Here is an 18,950-nt window from a genome sequence, read left to right as displayed (position 1 = left end):
TGCTGGCAACGGGAGGAACTTGGTGAGTTAGAGATAACTATAACTGACCTCGTTGAGTCAGAGGTGGGAGATTCTCCACGTAGAGAGATGAGTGGTAGGATAGAGGGCGAGAATAGCGAGAGAAATATGAATGAAAAAAATGAGAGTGGGAAGTGTGGAAAGATTGGATAATTGTGAAGTTTTCAGAGATGGTCTCAATTGAGAAGATGAATGGCAAGTAAGAGTGGCTGACTTGCAAAGAAAGAGATAGATGAGCTGAAAGAGCAGGTGGAATGTCTAGGGAATGAGATGAGGTGTAAAAGATGAGATTAGGCGAATGGAAGAGATGAATGCAAGGCGAATCAGAGCAAATGATAGAAGAGGAGAGAATAGGAACAGCAGAAGAGAGGGAATGAAAAAATGAGTTATGAGAATGGTAGAAGAGAAGAGAATAGGAAAAGTAGAAGAGAGGAAATGAGATAATAGGAACAGTAGAAGAGAAGGAATGAGAGAGAGAGAGAGAGAGTTGTGGGAATGATAGAAGAGGGAGAATAGGATAAGTGGAAGAGAGTGAATGAGAGAGAGTTATGGGAATGATAGAAGAGGGGAGAATACGAACAGTGGAAGAGAGGGAATGAGAGAGAGTTATGGGAATGACAGAAGAGGAGAGAATGGAAACAGTAGCAGAGAGGGAATGAGAAGAATGCAAGGGAGCATTGGAATCAGGGATAGAGTGATGTCAGGAAGGCAGGTAAGTAGGGGAACACAGAGAGAAAGTGTTAGAGGAGAGAGAGTGAGGGATGCAGGTGAGCAATCAAGGAACAGGGTGGTAAGAAGTGTAATGTATGGGGACTCAATGATCCGTGGTGTGCAAGATAGGATGCGTGAGGAGTGTTTACCTGGAGGAACGATAGAAAGTGTGACTATGGCAATTAAGAGGGGTGAAAGGATGGATGAGATGATTGTGATGGTAGGAACAAATGACTTGAGTTTCGATGTAAATTGGGTGGCGAGAGATAAGAGATTCTTGCTTTAAGTTGTACGAAAGAAGATGCAAAGAGGAGAGATAGTGTGCGTGTTGCCTAGGTATGATAGTGACGAGCTGAGCAGAAGAGCAGTAATATTGAATAACATAATAGCTAGAATGTGTCAGAAGAGAGGATTGGAATATGTGGATGCTTAGAGAGCATTTGAGGATAGAAAGGAATTGTATGCCAGAGACTGCTTGCATTTGAATGAGGAAGAACGTACGCATCTGGAAAGATTCTGTTCTGAACGAGTCGGTGTGTCAATGCAGGGAAACTAGAATACCCAGGGTGGATGGTAGCAGGGGTGGCCGCTTGTGGGAATGGGTACTTGGGAGAAGCGGGACGACATCAGGTAATGCTGCACCCAGCAGAGTCTAGAGGGGATAATGCTAGGTATAGAAAGTGGCATTTTTCTGCTTTATACTAATGCCAGGAGTATCTGGAATAAAGGAGAGGAATTGGTTGCATTGATAACATCAGTCTGACCAAAGATTATGGGGATCACTGAGACATGGTTGACAGAAGAGGATATAATAACAAGAATAGAAGTAGCAGGATATAGCATTTTTCGACAAGATAGGAAGGGAAAGTGTGGTGGTGGTGATAGAGTACTGTTTATGATAAGTGACAACTTATGTCCTCTAAGAGTGGAGGATTTGCAAGGCAGTGACACCAATGATTTTGGAAGCATATGGTATGAGGTAGAGGTGGGCAGGACAGGATATTTAGTGGGGTGTTGCTACAAACCAAGAAGCACAGAGGGTGGGGACCAGAAGATGTTTAGACAGTTGAGCTTGGCAAGTGCAACAAGAATGATTGTTATGGGAGATTTTAACTACAGCAGTATAAATTGGGGAGAGGAAGATGCATGTAGCAATAAAGGAATGGAATTTCTAGAATTCTTGAGGGACAAATCTCTTAGGCAACATGTAATAGAGGGAACAAGAGATTCAAGAGTTTTGGATTTGGTCACAGCATTAGAAGAGTTGATAATAACTAAGATGACATCTCTTCCCACCAGTTGGAGAGAGTGACATGTGGTTTTGACTTGGAAGATGAATAGACATGCATGAGTATCAGAGATGGGAACATATGTGGAATTATAAGGCAGGTGATTATAATAGTCTTAGATATCAACTTGGGGAAGTTTCATGAAGGGAGGAATTGGAAGGCCGGGATATCATTAGTGCTTGGGAAATTGTGAAGGAATATTTGTTAGCAGCAATAGCAAGCTGTATTCCACAAGTGAAAAGAGGACACAATTTGGTGTAAAGTGAATGACACACAATATTAAATAGTGAAAATGGATGTGAAAAGAGGCTATGGAAGAGATATAAGGAGACAGGTGAAGAGCAGATGCATGAAAAATATAACACACAGGCCAAGAGAGTGACTAGTATGGTAAGGAAGGCAAAACTGGAATATAAGAAGAGATTGGCCATAAGATCCAAAGAAAATTCTAGGGAATTTTTTAGCTATGTGGCCAATAGGATTAGAAATGATTGTGGAAGAATGACATTGTGGGATAAAAATGGGAATAGAGTGACTGACGTAAACAACATAGTGGAATTGTTCAATGAATGAACACTTTATTGGAGTATTTCATCCTGGAAGAGAAAATTTTAATACCAGAGGGATAGGGGAGGTTCGAGGTTTAGAGGTGCAGGAGGAGAGTGTGTTTCAAATACCGAGTACTCTGGATGTCAGTAAACCTGTGGGACTGGATGATATTTCACCACGAGTTTTGAGAGAATGTGCTAAAGAACTGACAGCTCCTTTGACCTGGCTTTTCAATGAAAGTCTGGCTAAGGGAAAGGTGCCCATGGAATAGAAGGAAGGTAAGATAGTGCCATTGCATAAGGGCAATAGTAGACTGGAAGTGTCTAATTATAGGCCAGTTTTGTGTGTCATCAGTAGTTAGTAAGATCTTGGAGAAATTAGTGAGGGACCATATACAGCATTGGGCAGATGGGGATAATGTTATCTGTGAGAGTAAACATGGATTTGTGAAGGGCCACTCTTGTTTTAGTAATATGCTAGGCTTTTATAATAAAGTTACAAGAGCAGTAGATGAGGGAAAGGCATATACTGCCATTTTCTTGGATTTAGTGAAGGCATTTGACAGGGTGCCACATGAGAAGCTGATATTTAAGTTGCAGCACATGAGTTTGGATGTTAGGTTGGTCAACTGGATTCAGGATTGGCTGTCCAATAGGTATCAGAGAGTTGTGTATGGCAGTTTCAAGGAGGCAGAGGGTTACAAGTGGGATTCCACAGGGCTCAGTACTGGGACCTATATTGTTTAACCTTTATATCAATAACAGTGTCAGTGGATTGCAGGGGGATATTCAGTTGTTTGTGGATGATATGAAGCTGGGAAGGGTTATTAGTAATAGTGCAGATGTGGTAGCCCTGCAAGAGGATTTGAATAAGCTAGACAGATGGGCAAATAAATGGGGGTATCGGTTTAATGCAGCAAAATGAGGGTCTTGAGGTTTGGGACACTTCATACTCTATTGAAGGAGTTGTACTGGAGGAAGTAGGGGAGACAATCTGGGGTTGATGATTGATAGAAACCTGAAATTCAGGGGACATATTGCAAAGGTGGTGAAGGTAACACAGAGGATTGCTGCAATACTGAGAAGGATGCTGACCTGCAGAGATAAAAGAGTTGTCATTCTGTTGTATAACACCCTGATCAGACCACATTTAGACTACTGTTCTCAGATTTGGTCCTCCCCAGGATTCGAAGGGGATAAATTAACTGTGGAAAGGATACAGAGGCAGATAACAAAGATGGTTTCAGGACTGCACAATGTTAGTTATGAGGATCGGCTGAGGAAATGTGGATTGCAGAGTTTGGTAGATAGAAGAAGGAGAGGTGACATGACTAAGACTTTTAAATTGTTGAGAGGTGGTTACAGGGTTGACTTGTGAGTTCTTTCGGTTGGTTGAACAGCTGGAAGGAGTGACGACAAGCAGGCCATTCCTGGAAGTTGCAAAAGGAAGCTGTGCGCAAGAGGGTGAGGAGTGGTTTCTTTGCATCGAGGTTGGTTGAACCGTGGAATGCATTGCCTCATAGAGTGGTGAGAGCAAGAACGGTCAGTGAGTTTAAGGAGTGGTATGATGGACTTTATGTTTCCTAGGATCCACGATGAGTCTTGATAGACTTTGTCTTTCTTAGGAAGGATCTCCTGTGATGAGTCTTTTGACTCCATTGAGGTTTGAATAATAATAATAATATATATATATATATGTGGCTAGAGGTAGCTTGTGAAGGAATGGAAAATTACAAAAAACCATGCGTTCTTACACATGGGCTCTATATCGCATTCATGTGCTGTCATTTGATTGACTGTAGCTAAAAGCATATGGATTCAACATGTTTATATATGTACAGAGTCTTCAAAAAAATGTATACACACTTTAACAAATGTCATCTATGGACTTTTTTTCGAAGTTGGATCAAATTAAGGTGAATACAAATTGGCCAAGGCACAATTGTCATTTGATGAGTGCAAGACCATTTTAAAGTGGTATTTCAAATTTGAGAATGTTGTTGAAGTTTCAACAACAATGGAAGTGTGAGTCTGCAACACAACTTCCAAAATGACTGACAATTGCATGTATTTGTGATAAGTTTGAGGTCCATGGTACCTTATGTGATGTGCACAAGGGAAGATCTAGGAGGCTTTGCACAGCAACAAGTCCTGCTTCCTCGGCTTATGGTATTGAAACAGTTTACACGCTTGCCACAGAAGTCTACCACACAATGTGCACATGAGACAGGAGTTAGCAGTGCAAGCATACAGCAGATTCTTAAAGCAGCAAATGGCAAGTTTACATCCCAAGATTATTACATGCAATGAATGAAGACAATCCTGATCGAAGAATGCAGTATTGTGAGTGGTTTCAACACATGGTAGATGAGGATGAGGAGTTTGTGAGGAAGATGGTTTGGTCTGATGAAGCACAATTTAAGCTTAATGGAACAGTGAATCAACATAATTGTGTTTAATGGACTCAAGAAAATCCGGGCACTCACGTGTACAAGGCAGTCGATTTACCGGGGCTCAATGTCTGGTATGGATTGTCATCTAGGGATTTAATAGGACCATTCTTCTTTGAAGGTACTGTTACTGGACAAGACATGCTATGCACATCCATTTTATCTGCCATTCATGTACTTTATACGAATGATCAATTTCTCTTCTAACGAGATGGCACACCACCACACTCCAACCGAGACATGAGAGCTTACCTTGATGAGAAAAGATGTAGTGTATCGCAGAAAACCAGCTACACTGGTGGCCCTTCGGAAAGAGAAATGGCATGCGCAGCAATCCCACTGGACACTTTGGCCAACGTTGCCCAAGCAGTAGTTCGCCATAATAATAAGTGTCTGGACTCATAACCACTTTGAGCACCACGTGTAATTGTAAAAGTCAAAGGTAACTTGCATTCATTCCTTGATGTCTGTATAAATTTAGTATTACAATTTTTATACAGGTTTATCTTTTGCTGAAGTATACATTTTTTTGATGGACTCTGTATATGGCAAAGATTGCAAATACTACTCAGAGGATAAATGCAGTACAAACAAAGCTTGACATATAAAGATGAGGAAGTCATATTGCCTCTTTACAAAGCATTGATTAGATCTGACTAGAAGGCATCTCTGAATGTCTCAAAAATTATGAAGAAATACAAACTCGCTGCTACCTATAAACCAATCAACCAGATTCACAATTTGTTACCTTCTCCAAAAGACAAACTGTCATCTATGATGCTACCTTGGTATACAAAGTTCCGTGTTCTTGTAAGATGTCTTACTACGGACAAATAGGAAGATCTATAAGTAAACGCATCTCTGAACATCAAGACGTCAAACTGCACAAATCTGGCCTTCCACAACATGGAGTTGAAAACCCTAACTATAGGATCCAATGGAAAAACACCAAGCGTATACATAGATCTATATATTATAAAGAAAGTGATGAAGCCTTCAATTGTATAAAATAAATCTATCAAATATATTTTAATTTAAGAAGTTCCTTTTCTTGTTCATGCAGCTGATAGAGAGCATCTTTCTCAGCAGTCTGTCGCAACTGTTCGAGGTGAATCTTACTTGCATGATGCATTCCATAAATAGAGTTATTATCACTGTTTGAAGCTTCAACGTCCTGTGCAGCACATTCAAGAACTTTCTCAAAGCTTGGATATGTTGCTGGAAAATCTTTGTGATACCTATCAAAAGTAATGGTTAAAGTTGTGGCTTGTTCCATACCAGGATTAAAAACCACAGGTCCTAATGGATTCAGCACATTGTTTTAATTTAATTTTAAATTACAGCCGATGTTTTTTTAAATTCCTCAAACACGATACTGTACGTACAGAGGGATTCCAATGTAAGCATGCATACTAAATGTTCCTTTGAATGTAATTCCTAGTATTGTTTGTAATAACTGTACTGATGATGTCTTAAGATACTTAAGACGAAATATCTACATATTATTAAATTTAACAAAATTTAATTACTATGGTATATGTGTGAATTTTTAGTTATGAATACTCCACAGGTTTCACTATATAATAATGTGTGACCAATCTGCTAGTCTTCATGATGCTATAAATATATAGTGGTCTGATCTGTTTTACACTTGTACACAGACCCGCACTGTACAATGCAGGCATTTGAAACTGAATTTGATGGAATAGATCAGATAATCCTTATTTCCATAGTGTGCCATGTCTGTATACTACATGTGTTCTTCTGGTTAGTTTGTCTATTTTGCAGGAGGAAAAAAAGCCTAATTGAAAAGCCCTGACCCTGATAAGGGTTCTTTGCATTCTAGATGGATTCAAACCTAGGTCTTTCCAACCGAAGGGCATCACTGAAACCGACTGAGCTATGGAAGCTCACATAACAAAATGCATTAATAATTTGTAGTTAACATACTGCAATAAATACGCTGGAACTTAAGTAGATTACTGAATTAATTAATGTAGAGAGCATCAGTACCTCAAATCAGTTTCAACAATACTCTCTCGATAGAAAGAAAACTCCAGGTTCAAATCCCATCTAGGACACAAAGAACATTTATCAGGGTTTTTCAATTGAAGGTGAGTTAGCTGGTCACATGGGCAGTTCTTTTATCTCTAGAAGTCTGAGTTGTCCATCCCACAAAACAGGCAAATTGTTGTGTGGGATGATAGGGCAGATAAGATTAATTGCCCTATCGAAGCATTAATTAGGCTTCAATGAAACCAAGTGTCCACATCCTATATAAAAAACTCTACCCATTTTAAAACCCTAATAGAAAATCTAACCTTAAATAACACAGACATATTGGTAAGCTTTGACATCTCACAGTTTACCAATATTCCCTTAATTGATACCTTAACACTCTTAGAAAACGTTTTTCCTTCTGACATCTTAGATCTCTTTTACTTTGCCATCAATTCTGGTTATTTTTCTTGGAAGAACAAAATCTACAAGCAGATAGAAAGAACCGCCATGGGTTCCCCCCCCTCTTGCCAATTTTTATATGGAAAATTTTGAAAAATGAGCCATAGACTCAGTCCCCCTCGAACCTTCTATCTGGCTAAGATATGTAGGTGATGGCCTATTTGGCCTCATAGCCCAGACACATTAGACTCCTTTCTCAGTCACATCAACAGCCTACATCCAAGAATCCAATTTACGATGGAAAAGGAAAAGAACAATTGTCTAGCCTTCTAGACACTTTAGTTACACACCTTCCTAATGGTACACTTTCCATCACTGTATATAGAAAACCTATGCACACAAGCAGGTACATTCACAAATTCTCCCACGACCACCCTGCTCAACAATATGGCATTATTAAAACTCTAACCAAGAGATCACAATCTTTACCTTTGTAAGGTAAAGATTGTGAAGAACTGCCCTTACAACTGAGCTTGACCATACACAACACTTTCCTCTCGGATGGGTTCACAGTATTAAAAAAAAAAATAATGTTCCTCCCCTATTCCCTGGTCTTCTCTTCAGAAAGAGTTTAGAAATGCCATCACCATACTCTACATTCATGGCACATCAGAAAGAATAGCCAAGAGTTTAAAAAAGTATAACCTACACACAGCATTTAAGCCTGACTGCAAACTTGCTACTCTTTTCCATTCTACAAAAGATCAGCTCCCTCCTCTCTCAGTGCTTGGAGTTTATAAAGTACCCTATTCCTGTAAGCTGGTTTTTTTGTTACATCAGTTCCTCCCCCATTCCCCGGTCTTCTCTTCAGAAAGAGTTTAGAAATGCCATCACCATACCCGACATCCATGGCACATCGGAAAGAATAACCAAGATTTTAAAATTAAAAAAGTACAACCCACACAGCATTTAAGCCCCACCCCAAACTTGCTACCCTTTTCCATTCTACAAAAGATCAGCTCCCTCCTCTCTCAGTGCCTGGAGTTTATAAAGTACCCTGTTCCTGTAAGCTGGCATACTTTGGACAGACAGACAGATCAGCAACCAACCACGTCATACATCTGCAACCACGACTATGGTCAGTCAGGCCTGGCTGACCTTGTCTTGGATACAACCCACAGGAGCTCATGGAAAAAAACCACCATGCTCCACCACAGCAAATTCAAAAAAGAGAGACTATTTTTAGAATCAGCAGCAGCTCTCAGAAATCAACCAAATCTTAAGAAATATGGTTGCATTAAGCTTCCTAAGATTTGGGAAACACTTAGCATCAGAGATCCTGCCTTACATTCCAGGCCACCTACAACCGCCCTTAGAGGGCGCTCCACCTAGAAAGGACTTTAGAGTCACCCACGTGGTTGGGCTTAGTATTGTGTGGTATTTGTGTATATGTTACATTAGTTTTTTTGTAATCCCTGAAGATGTCTCAGTGACTGAGATGAAATATAGGAAGTATTAAATTCTGTTTTAATCCTTTCTGAGTGCTGTATACAATCCATTAAGCCTCCAACATGAGATCATCAAACCAAGTTACTTGGCTGTGAAAGGCTGTTGGACCTAACACACAATGGAAAATAAGAAATGGGATTAATGTAGGATGTTTCATGTAAATAATTTAAATAGAAGATGTGAACATTTTATCACTGATATCTCCACTACTTGATATCAGTGGAGTCAATTTAAATTACCATATGAGCATTTCCTAAACCATTATTCTACCACCTGTACTTTGAACAGTGAAGCTGAAGTGAGAAGTTCCATAAGTTCATGTGGAGAGTTTTATGCTAGTCAATCTATTTTAAAAAGACAAAATCTGAATGCCAGTGAATAATCCAATCATATGAGTGCTGACATATCTCTGCTTCTGATTTCCATCTAAAACAACAGTGAAGCCATTTTTTTTTATTTTGTGCAAAAAAAAAAAAAAAAAAAAAAAGCAAACCAACCTATTTTCATTAAATGAGAATATACTATGAGTAGTCAATAATATCTCTTGTATTTTCTACAATTCATATTCTCAAAATTAGTGATCAGCTTTCAATTTAGGATAATTGAAATAAAAGTTAGAGATGATTTTGCCTACTCTTTTAGAGAGGATGTTTCTACTACTAAACATTAATGGAGTGTCATCAAAATTCTAAGAAAATCAATAAGAACTTGGTAGTTCAGTTAAAACAATAAAAATGACAGTGACCTAAAATTCTACAATAACTAAAGGGATTAATTTTGTAATCGCTTAAGAAAATTAAGGAAATATTCCAAGTCATGTGTAAATTTTCTTCCCATAGCAAATTATACCAGAATTACAGGGATCTGGCATTACTTTTTAATGTTAGTATTGATGTTGTACGTATGTGTATGGGACTCATACTGCAGTTATACTGTCTAATGCCAAATAATTAAAATACGAAATAACTTATCTAATGGGTATACAAACAAAGCTTTTATTCATTTATTATTATTATTTTTTTTTTTACATCTTATTCCTGCTATTTCTGATTGAAAAATCCATCCCATTTTTCTTTTATGCTTAGTCCAATTGACTGTTATGACAAAGTAACTCAGTTGCCTCACTTTAGAATTATTGAATATTATTAATTTATGAATGGGAATTAGTTCTGTGAAAAGTTTGACAATCTTTTACATATATATTTTTGCTACCATTAACTCTTCATCCATTCAGATAGTTGATGAATACTTGTCACTACATTAGGAATGAGTGACAATGAAAGTTTAAATATAATAAATCTAAAGTGATTTATATTTCTTATTTGAAATACAGGCAGCCCTTGGTTTATGCCTCAGTTCCATTCCTGAAAAAAACGGGAGTAAACCGAATCGGCATAAAATGAACCCAATTTTAATGGGAGGTATGAAGCACGCAGTCAAAAAATATGCACATGAAGTATGTGTAGCATTATTATATTTAAAGCTTTGATAATACATACACATATATTTGTTAAAATAAAAGTATTAATAATGAAAACAAAACAAAACTATGTTGAAGTTCCTGGTTTTGGATCACCTGCATTTTTTTTTTAAAGTATCCAGTATTAACTGCCTAGATTTTCTTTTTCTTTCTTTAAGGAGTTCAGTGTAAGGTCGAATAGATGTAATTACACTCCTTTTTACGTTCGCGCTCCGTTCCCAATCGTGGTCCATTTTGCAGAGTTTATCAGTCAATGTCTCTATGCTTGCAAGAATACGCTGTAAATTGGCCATTTTCATATCTCTCAAAGGACCTTCATTTTCTTTCTCCTCCTTCGGATGTTGACTTAATTGTTCGGCTAATTCTTTTAAGTCTTCATTGGAAAGCGGTTTACCATAGCTCTCTAAGACTTCTGTCACATCTTCAGCTGTAATATTGTACAATCCCACCTCTCACGCAAGCTTGGTAACATCTTCAATAACATTCTCCTCTTGCTCTAATTCCTTGAAGTCGTGCATAAATGCTGGAAGAAGTTTTTGCCATGCTCCTTTTAAACACTTTGCTGACACGTCGTTCCAAGCTGCCCCGATGTTGTTAATGCCCTTCAAAATATCAAATGACTACCAATAGTCTTTAATAGTTTTTCCTGAAGTGCCCAAGACTCTTATCATTTCCATAAATGTTATATGGAGGTAATAGACTTTGAAGATTGATACAATCCCCTGAATCAATTGGTTGTTGATGTTGTGTTTGGGGGCATGTAAACAACCTTGACATCCAATGGTGTTCTTACTTCAGCAAGATTTTGAGGATGCCCAGGGGCATTATCCAAGAGAAGCAATGCCTTGGCTGGCAAATCATTTTCTTTACAGAAGCGAAGCATGATAGGAGAAAAATAATTTGTGTACCAATCTATAAAAACGTCTTGTGTAACCCAAGCTTTCTTGTTCCATTTCCAATAGACTGGCAGCATGGCTTTTAGACCCTTGAAGGCACGTAGTGTCTGTGAATGGTTCACCAACATTGGTTTAAGCTTCAAAGTTCCGAAGACATCTGCACCCAACAAAAGCGTGAGTCTATCTTTTGCAGCTTTAAAACTGGAGCAGAATGTTCTTCACAGGAAATGAGGGTGCATGATGGCAATTTTTTCCAGTAGAGCCCAGTCTCATCAACATTAAAAATGAGATCAGGAGAACAGCTTCTTTGTTCTACACAGTCTGAAATTCTTTAGGAAAAGCAGCCGCTGCTGCAACATCTGAATTTGCCGCCTCACCACATAATTTGAAACTGTGGCACTTACTTCGAGACTTAAATCTCATGAACCAACCTTTGCTTCCTAGAAATGTTTCTTCGCCTCCATCTGTCTTTTTAAGATCTTCAAAAATTGTTTTTGCTTTCTGAGTTATAACAGCCTGCATCAGAGGAATGTTTTTCTGATTCAAGTCATCCACCCATAATGATAATAATTTTTCCATTTTTTCATGAAGCTTACCCCTGCTATAACGTACATGTTTTGCATTTAGTGCTGCAGTAGATTGTTGTGCAGACTGTTTTATTCTGTCTGCATTTTTCATAATTGTAGTAACAGTCGATGGAAGTAAGTTCATACTTCTATAGACATTAGCACGTGTCTGCCCATCTTCCATTCTTTGAATCACCTCCGTCTTCTCTTTTTAAGTGTGATTGATTTCCACGCCTTCTTACACCAAGTTCTGCTAATTTTTCTGCACTTCTATTATCAGAGATGGTATGTAATTACGTACTTTATCAATTTAAATACGTATGTATATAAAAAAAATTAAATAGAACAATTAGGTAGATTCAACATTAAAACTAGGTTTGATACATATACATCGTAGTAGCTTGGTAAACACTCAAATACTAGAGTGCCTGCTAGTGTCGTTTCTCACTCAACCACACTACAGAAAAAAAGCACGTGCAGGCAACCACCGTTATTGTGAATCGGCAGAAATTGAACCACCGTAAACCGAGGGCTGCCTGTACTTCCAAACTTAAACTTACCTCAAATGACTTTTCAAAAGTAGTATCTCCAGAACCTGATGGTGTGTCATCTACATGATACATTCTAAAAGAGTATTAACATGTATTATAAAATAATGAATCAATTATCACAGAGAGAGAGAGAGAGAGAGAGCAAAATAAAAATGTTATACATAAAAGTATTAATCTTAATGAACAAACAAAAAATAAGTTGTAAATTGTTGAAGTATTAAAAGTGTGCTATATTCATTCTTTAGATTATGGGAAAGGAAAGTGTGCACAAAGTGCAGTTTAAATGAGGAGTTTTTGGTTGATCAACCTATAGTATATTAGTACTGTATATGGGCAGTGGGCTTGGAAAGGAGGAACTTGTTTGCATTTGATTTGAAAGACTGTATATTGTATTCCTTGGGAAATACAACAGGGGGAAGACTGTCCCCCAATACAGCAGTTGCAAGGATGAAGGAAGAGGAAAAGAAACTTGTTCTGTTTGTTTCAAGGTACATTGTGAAGGGATGTTGAGCAGCAGCTGCACATGTTCCAATGAGCTTAGTACTAAGTGGGGAAATTATTGATGTTATTTCAGATGAGCATTTCCCATGGAAATATTTGTGGAATATACATATTGCAGAAAACAAACATCTGTGCGAAAGTGTGTGTCTGGGGGGTGAGTTGGTAAGAGATGGGTCTTTGTATTAAGTCAAGCATTTTGAGGAAGCTTTTAGGGGCCTCATCCCATATGTGAGAGCAGTATTCAATAGCTGGGAGGATTTGTAATTTATACAATGTTAACCTGTGTAGCTCAGTGGATGTGGTGTTTGCACACAACAGCGCTTGGCCGCACGAAGGAAGACTTGGTTTCGAGTCTAGTTGGCGACTAGAGGAAATTTTTCTAAGCCCTTTTTTGACCGGTTCCCGAGTTAGTCGATCTCTGGCACAGTCAAGTGGGTTTTTCCTCCCGGAAACTCGGGTTTTTCGTCCTGTAAACTCAAGAAAATCGACTGTAGAACCCACATTATTTCAGACATTAAATATATTGTGTTAGGGTTAGGGACCACGAGATGGCGACACATTTGAGTCATCTTTCTTCACTGTGTACTGATTAATTAGTGATAGCCTTGGGCCATCTATCTCTAATTGGTACCAGTGGAGATTGAACTGCCCACTCAGTCTCCAAAAGTTAGATAGGGCTAAATGGCCTCGCCTATTCCCCGCATACGGGAATAAAAAGGCGTTACCTGATTTTTTTTTTACAATGTTAACAGCTGTTCATGGGTGAAGTCATGTCTTGAGTAAAAGAGAAATCCTAGTTTTTTTGAAGTTGAGGATGCAATGGTTGTGATGTTTATGCCAGGAGAGGTTTGATGTCAGGGTAATTCCAAGAAGAGAAATCTCTAATTGTCTGGAAATTTGGGTATCGTCAAAAAGAATACTGGGAAAAATATATGAGAAATAGGACAGAACTGGGTTTTATTAGCATTGAAATTGATGAAGTTATCCGAACGCCACTGGAGGATGACTCAGAGATCAGAATTGGGGGGGGGGGGTGATGATGTTCTGTACGATGAGATGAGTTGTGTAGAGTAAGGTTTATCAAATGAAAGGGAGGTGTGCAATGTGCTGTCATCTACAAAACTGTGTATTGGGTTGGAGGTCAACTGAAGAAGTAGGTCATTGGTATATAGCAAGAAGAGGGTTGGTAAGAGGACAGAACCTTGTGGAACCCCAGCATTAGTTGAATGGTGAGAGGATAAGGAACTGTCCACCATCACACACAGTGTGTGTGTCCAGAGAGAAAGCTGGCAATCCAACTACAAAATCCTGAGACAGACCAAATGATGGTAGTTTGCTTAGTAAGCCTTTGTACCAGACCCAGTCAAAAGCTTTGGAGATATCAAGTGCAAGATTCACCACTTGAGATTCACCAAACTTCTCCATGGCATTTGTCCAGAGATAGGTGACATATGTGAGCAGATCTCCTGTTGATTGACAGTGATGGAATCCATACTGGTGGTGGTTTATTAGGTGGTTGCCTTCAAGGTAGTGTGTAAGAGTTGGGAATTGATGATTTTTTCCACTACTTTAGACAGGACTGAGGTAAGTGAGATAGGGTGGTAGTTGGACAGCAATGACTTATCACCCTTCTTGGGAATGGGTTGAATATAGACCAGTTTCCAGGTTGTGGGATAGATACCAGTGGAGGATAGGAGTCAGTTTTGGTGCACAAACTTTCAGGACAATTGGAGAAATGCCATCAGGGCCAAGAGACTCTTTTGTGTCTAATTTGGACAGTATTTTTCTGATCTATTCCTGGAAAAAGGATATAGGGATATTGTATGTTGGGCATCTGGGATGGTTGGGGGACATTTACCATTGTCTGTTATGCATGCATTGGAAGCAAAGTGTGAAGCCAAAAGATTGCCTTTTTCTGTGGGTGATGATGCAATAGTCATCTGGGTATGATAGGGGTGGAAATAGTGTGGGGGTGGGAATAGTTATGGAGCTTCCATATCTCACTCATTATAGACAAAGTCCTTTAATTGGAAAGACTTGAGTTCAGCTTTTGTCTATGATGCAAGGTATCTTTATTAGGTATTTTCAACTAAAGGTGAGCTGGTCTCATCTGGTGGTGGAGGTTTTTTTCCATTCAGAAACTTGGGTTATGCATCCTCAAAACAAGAAAACCAGCCTATGCACACATATCTACAGATATGAAAGTAGCCTACACTGATCCCCAGCTAGGAAGTAGTACCTTCTGACCAATACCTTGGAACCAATATGAGTGTATTTTTAGGATATTATTGTAGTTTTTAGTGGATTTATTATATAAGCAAAGTGGATATTAGATTTAGCATATTTTCAAAGCCGAATGTGGAAACTATGAAAGTCTCATAAGGTAAGTTGACCAGAGAGTCAACTTACCTGAATATATAGATGCTTAGGAGTATATTCCTGTAAGGAATATATAAGCATTCACAAGTTGTCTTAGTGTGGAAGATATAGGTGCCACTCAAACATCTATATATTTACCTTTTATTAGTCCATTTTGATAAGGTTTTGATAAGAGAGCAAAAACTCTCATTCAGTGTTCAGTTTTTTGCTCTCTTAAGGTTTCTACCTAGCCTCTGAAGAGAACCAACCTGTTCGAAACAGCTGTCAGGCCAGTGAAATCTTATCAAAGTGGATTAATGAAAGGTGAATATATAGATGCTTGGGCAGAACCTATGTCTTTTAAGTAGTCCACACTAAGGCAACTCATGAATGCTGAGGAGTGTATTCCCATAAGCTTTCTGGTCAACTTACCTCACAAAACTTTCAAAGTTTCTACATTTGGCTTTGAAATAATGCTGGATCTAATATCCACTTTGCTTATATAATTTTGCATCACTGAACTGAAGTTTGGCTATTTATTTTAGTTATTATAGATATATTGGTAAATTTAAGTTATTTTAAAAATGACTAAGTAAGGATAACTTAACAATCGAAATATCTCAATTAAAACAAATTATAAGACAATCAACGAGAGAATTAGAAAAGGTCAAGAAACAATTAAAGAAACTCAGATTGGACAAAAAAATTATCAGAAGAAGAAGAGGGGAATATGAAATACAAGGGGAGGTCTGGAAAATTCTGATAAACACCTAGAACAAAAATGATATTAAAGCAACTGATCACAAGAAAGAACATATGTGATTATAAGAATATATATGTTCTTATGTTCATAAGTTACCTTCATAACTCTGCTACTAGTATGTTCTTTCTTGTGGTAATGTCAGTTGCTTTAATATCATTTTTGTTCTAGGTGTTTATCAGAACTTTCCAGACCCCTTCATAGGTAAGGTAACAATGAATAATTATACTAATAATAAGGTAAGTCAGTTAGAATGTAAGAAAAAAAAGAGGTAATATGGTATGATAATTTGATCATGAAATTTGAACTTGCAGAAGGTGTCACTATTTTGAGTTTCCTAGGAGCAAAAATTAAAGATATGGCAAATGTAACAGAAAAACAGAAAAGAAAATTAAAGGAGATGATAGCACTTATTGGAACTGATTATTCAGTGGCGATAAATATAGTTTGAGAGAGAGAGAGAGAAAGATAGGATATTAAAGATTTACTGGAAGAAGTGAGAAAGAAAACTGAGAGAGTAAATATTGTTAGCTTATTACCTAGACACAACAGATATGAGTTAAAAAGAAGGGCTATGAGAGCAAATGATTCAATGCAGGCTGTGTTGAAGAAATAGATATGAGTTTTTAAATGTCTGGAGTAAGTTTGATAGTAGAAAAGATTTGTATAAGACAGATGACCTGGATTTGAATGGATTTGGCATCAGGGCCTGTAGGAGTTATTAACTGGGTTGGGCCTAATGCGAGTAATCATTATGGGTGACTTGAGTCAAGGAAACTGGATCATCAGTTTCCTTGACTGGTGAGAATGTGTGTAAAAGTTCAGCTCTGGTATGCAAACATGAAAATTATATGAATAGCATGATTATGAATCTGGAAATTTATGCTTTGAATTCAGCTTTTTGAGTGTCTCTGCAGAGTTAAAGGAGAAAGTTGTCCAACTGGATCAAGAAGACAGTAAATGTAACTATGTGAAAAAGCCAGGAAATAACTTGTTATGTCTATATGCAAATACCAGAAAGCATCAGAAACAAAGGGGTAAAGTTTGTTGCCTTGGTGAATATGTTTTGGACTAAAATGATTGGCATTAGTGAACCTGGCTATCAGAGTCAGATAACTGGAATCGAACATAAAGGGTATAGTACTGTATTTTTAGGAAGGACAAAAGAGACAGAAGAGGATGGAAGTACTACTAGTGATATCAGATGATTTGTGTCCAGTCAGGGCAGAAACTCATAAAAGCAATAATATTCCACGTAGCAGTGAGTTTGAAGCTATCTGGTGTGAAGTTGAGGATAACAGGATAAAATATACAGTGAGGTGCTACTAAAGACCTGGTGGTTCTGCTGCTGGCAATGATGAAATGTATCATCAAATTACCCTGATGGGCACAAAGCGAGTAATCATTATGGGTGACTTTGAATTATCCAAACACTGATTAGGTAGAAGAGAAATCTCATGATAAGAATGAAGGAGAATAATTTATTGAGCTGTTGTGAGACAACTTTCTCAAGCAACATGTGAAAGAAAAAACATCAGAAAGAGTCTCAATTAAGAATGTTTTGTCACAACTTGGTGACAGTGATCATGCTTTAATAATATTCTGGGAAAGCTAACTACATGGATGTTTTAATTAGGTCAGGTTACACGCTGAACTACAAAGCTAAAAATTATGAAAAACTCAGGAGAATACTATCTTTAGTCCAATGGTATCAGTTAGTTCCTGAATGGAAAGCATATTAGCATATTAGCAATGCATGGGAAGCTTTGAAAAGGGTGCTTAAATGAGGTGGTATATCTGAATGTGCCCATCATCCATCTATTCATTGGACATCATCAGATGCCATATCGTCACTCAGTTGCTTGGTGAGGTGCCACACCAGTCCTCACCAGGTGGTTATGTATGCCTTTCTGGAGGCTTCAACTCTTTGAAGATTAGTCACTCCAGACCCCATCCATCCATCCATCTCATTGATGGTGTATTCCTTTCTCATTTTCCAGGAACTTGACCTTCTATTACTGTTTTGAGAAATCCTCCTTCCATCCTTTCTGCTAATATCCTTAAGGAGCCTTAAAGTTCTACCAATCATTTCTAGAACCCATCTGTTTGTCCCCCCTTTCAGTTATGATATCTTCAACAGACTTCTAAAATATTCTAAAAATAATTTATAAAATAATGCTTCTAAAATATCATTTTATATTTAAACTAACTTTTCTTGTCCTGCTTTAGCTTTCTGAGAAGTCATTTCCAAGATAGTTCTTCCTTTAGGAGTCTGAAAATGCCAACTATATATGGCATCCTTAGAGGCAATGAAGACATGAGAGTTAGACATTGTTAAATAGCAAGGTTCAATATCTACATATCGAGAGTCCACAGGTGTTCCTATGGCATTACACAAGATCACTGCATACTGAAAAAATAAATTAAGAAATTAAAAGGCATAAATAAATAAAAGTATACTATAAACTTGCAAAATTAATAAATGGTTGCCAATGCATAGTCACCTGTCCACTGCCATCATCTGTTTTTGTACTCAGAACACAGAATTCACTAGCTGCTGCCATGCCCAACAAAAATTTCACAAATTTTGTATATCTCTGCAAAAACATAAAATAACTGAGATTCTCATCACAAACATACATGGAAAAATTAACATATAATTTATTATTATTCATTTTTCAAATGTTCCAAATTAAAATTCATCTTTAAGTAGAATTCTGTTTACAAAATTAGATTCTTAAATTCTATTTAAAAACTAACCATACTAATGAAACATTATTGTGATTAATAATTTTACTGGTTTTACTGATTTGAGATTTCTCAATAATTGAGAAATCTCAAATCTTACACCTTAGCTATACTTACAATAAATTAGTGATCTCCTACTTATACAGTTACATTTTGAAATTGTAC

The 18,950-nt window shown here is 37.7% G+C and overlaps 1 protein-coding gene across 1 annotated transcript in view; it reads right to left on the bottom strand.

The window, feature by feature from the left end:
• Oseg4 (intraflagellar transport protein Oseg4) overlaps positions 1–18,950 on the bottom strand; it is a 377,419-nt gene that overhangs the window by 251,416 nt on the left and 107,053 nt on the right. The window contains exons 12-14 of the mRNA XM_090392828.1: positions 18,542–18,634; positions 18,248–18,447; positions 12,428–12,491 (exon numbers count right to left, since the gene is read on the bottom strand). Coding sequence (XP_090248954.1) covers positions 12,428–12,491; positions 18,248–18,447; positions 18,542–18,634 — 357 coding nt within the window. The remainder of the gene's footprint in view (positions 1–12,427; positions 12,492–18,247; positions 18,448–18,541; positions 18,635–18,950) is intronic.

The sequence above is a fragment of the Typopeltis vanoorti genome, chromosome 5, assembly GCF_054136105.1.
Source record: "Typopeltis vanoorti isolate ZY-2024b chromosome 5, IOZ_Tvanoo_1.0, whole genome shotgun sequence".
Taxonomy (NCBI): Eukaryota; Metazoa; Arthropoda; class Arachnida; order Uropygi; family Thelyphonidae; genus Typopeltis; species Typopeltis vanoorti.
The sequence above is the reverse complement of the archived record's forward strand: the minus strand, read 5'-3'. Positions and strand labels throughout refer to the sequence as shown.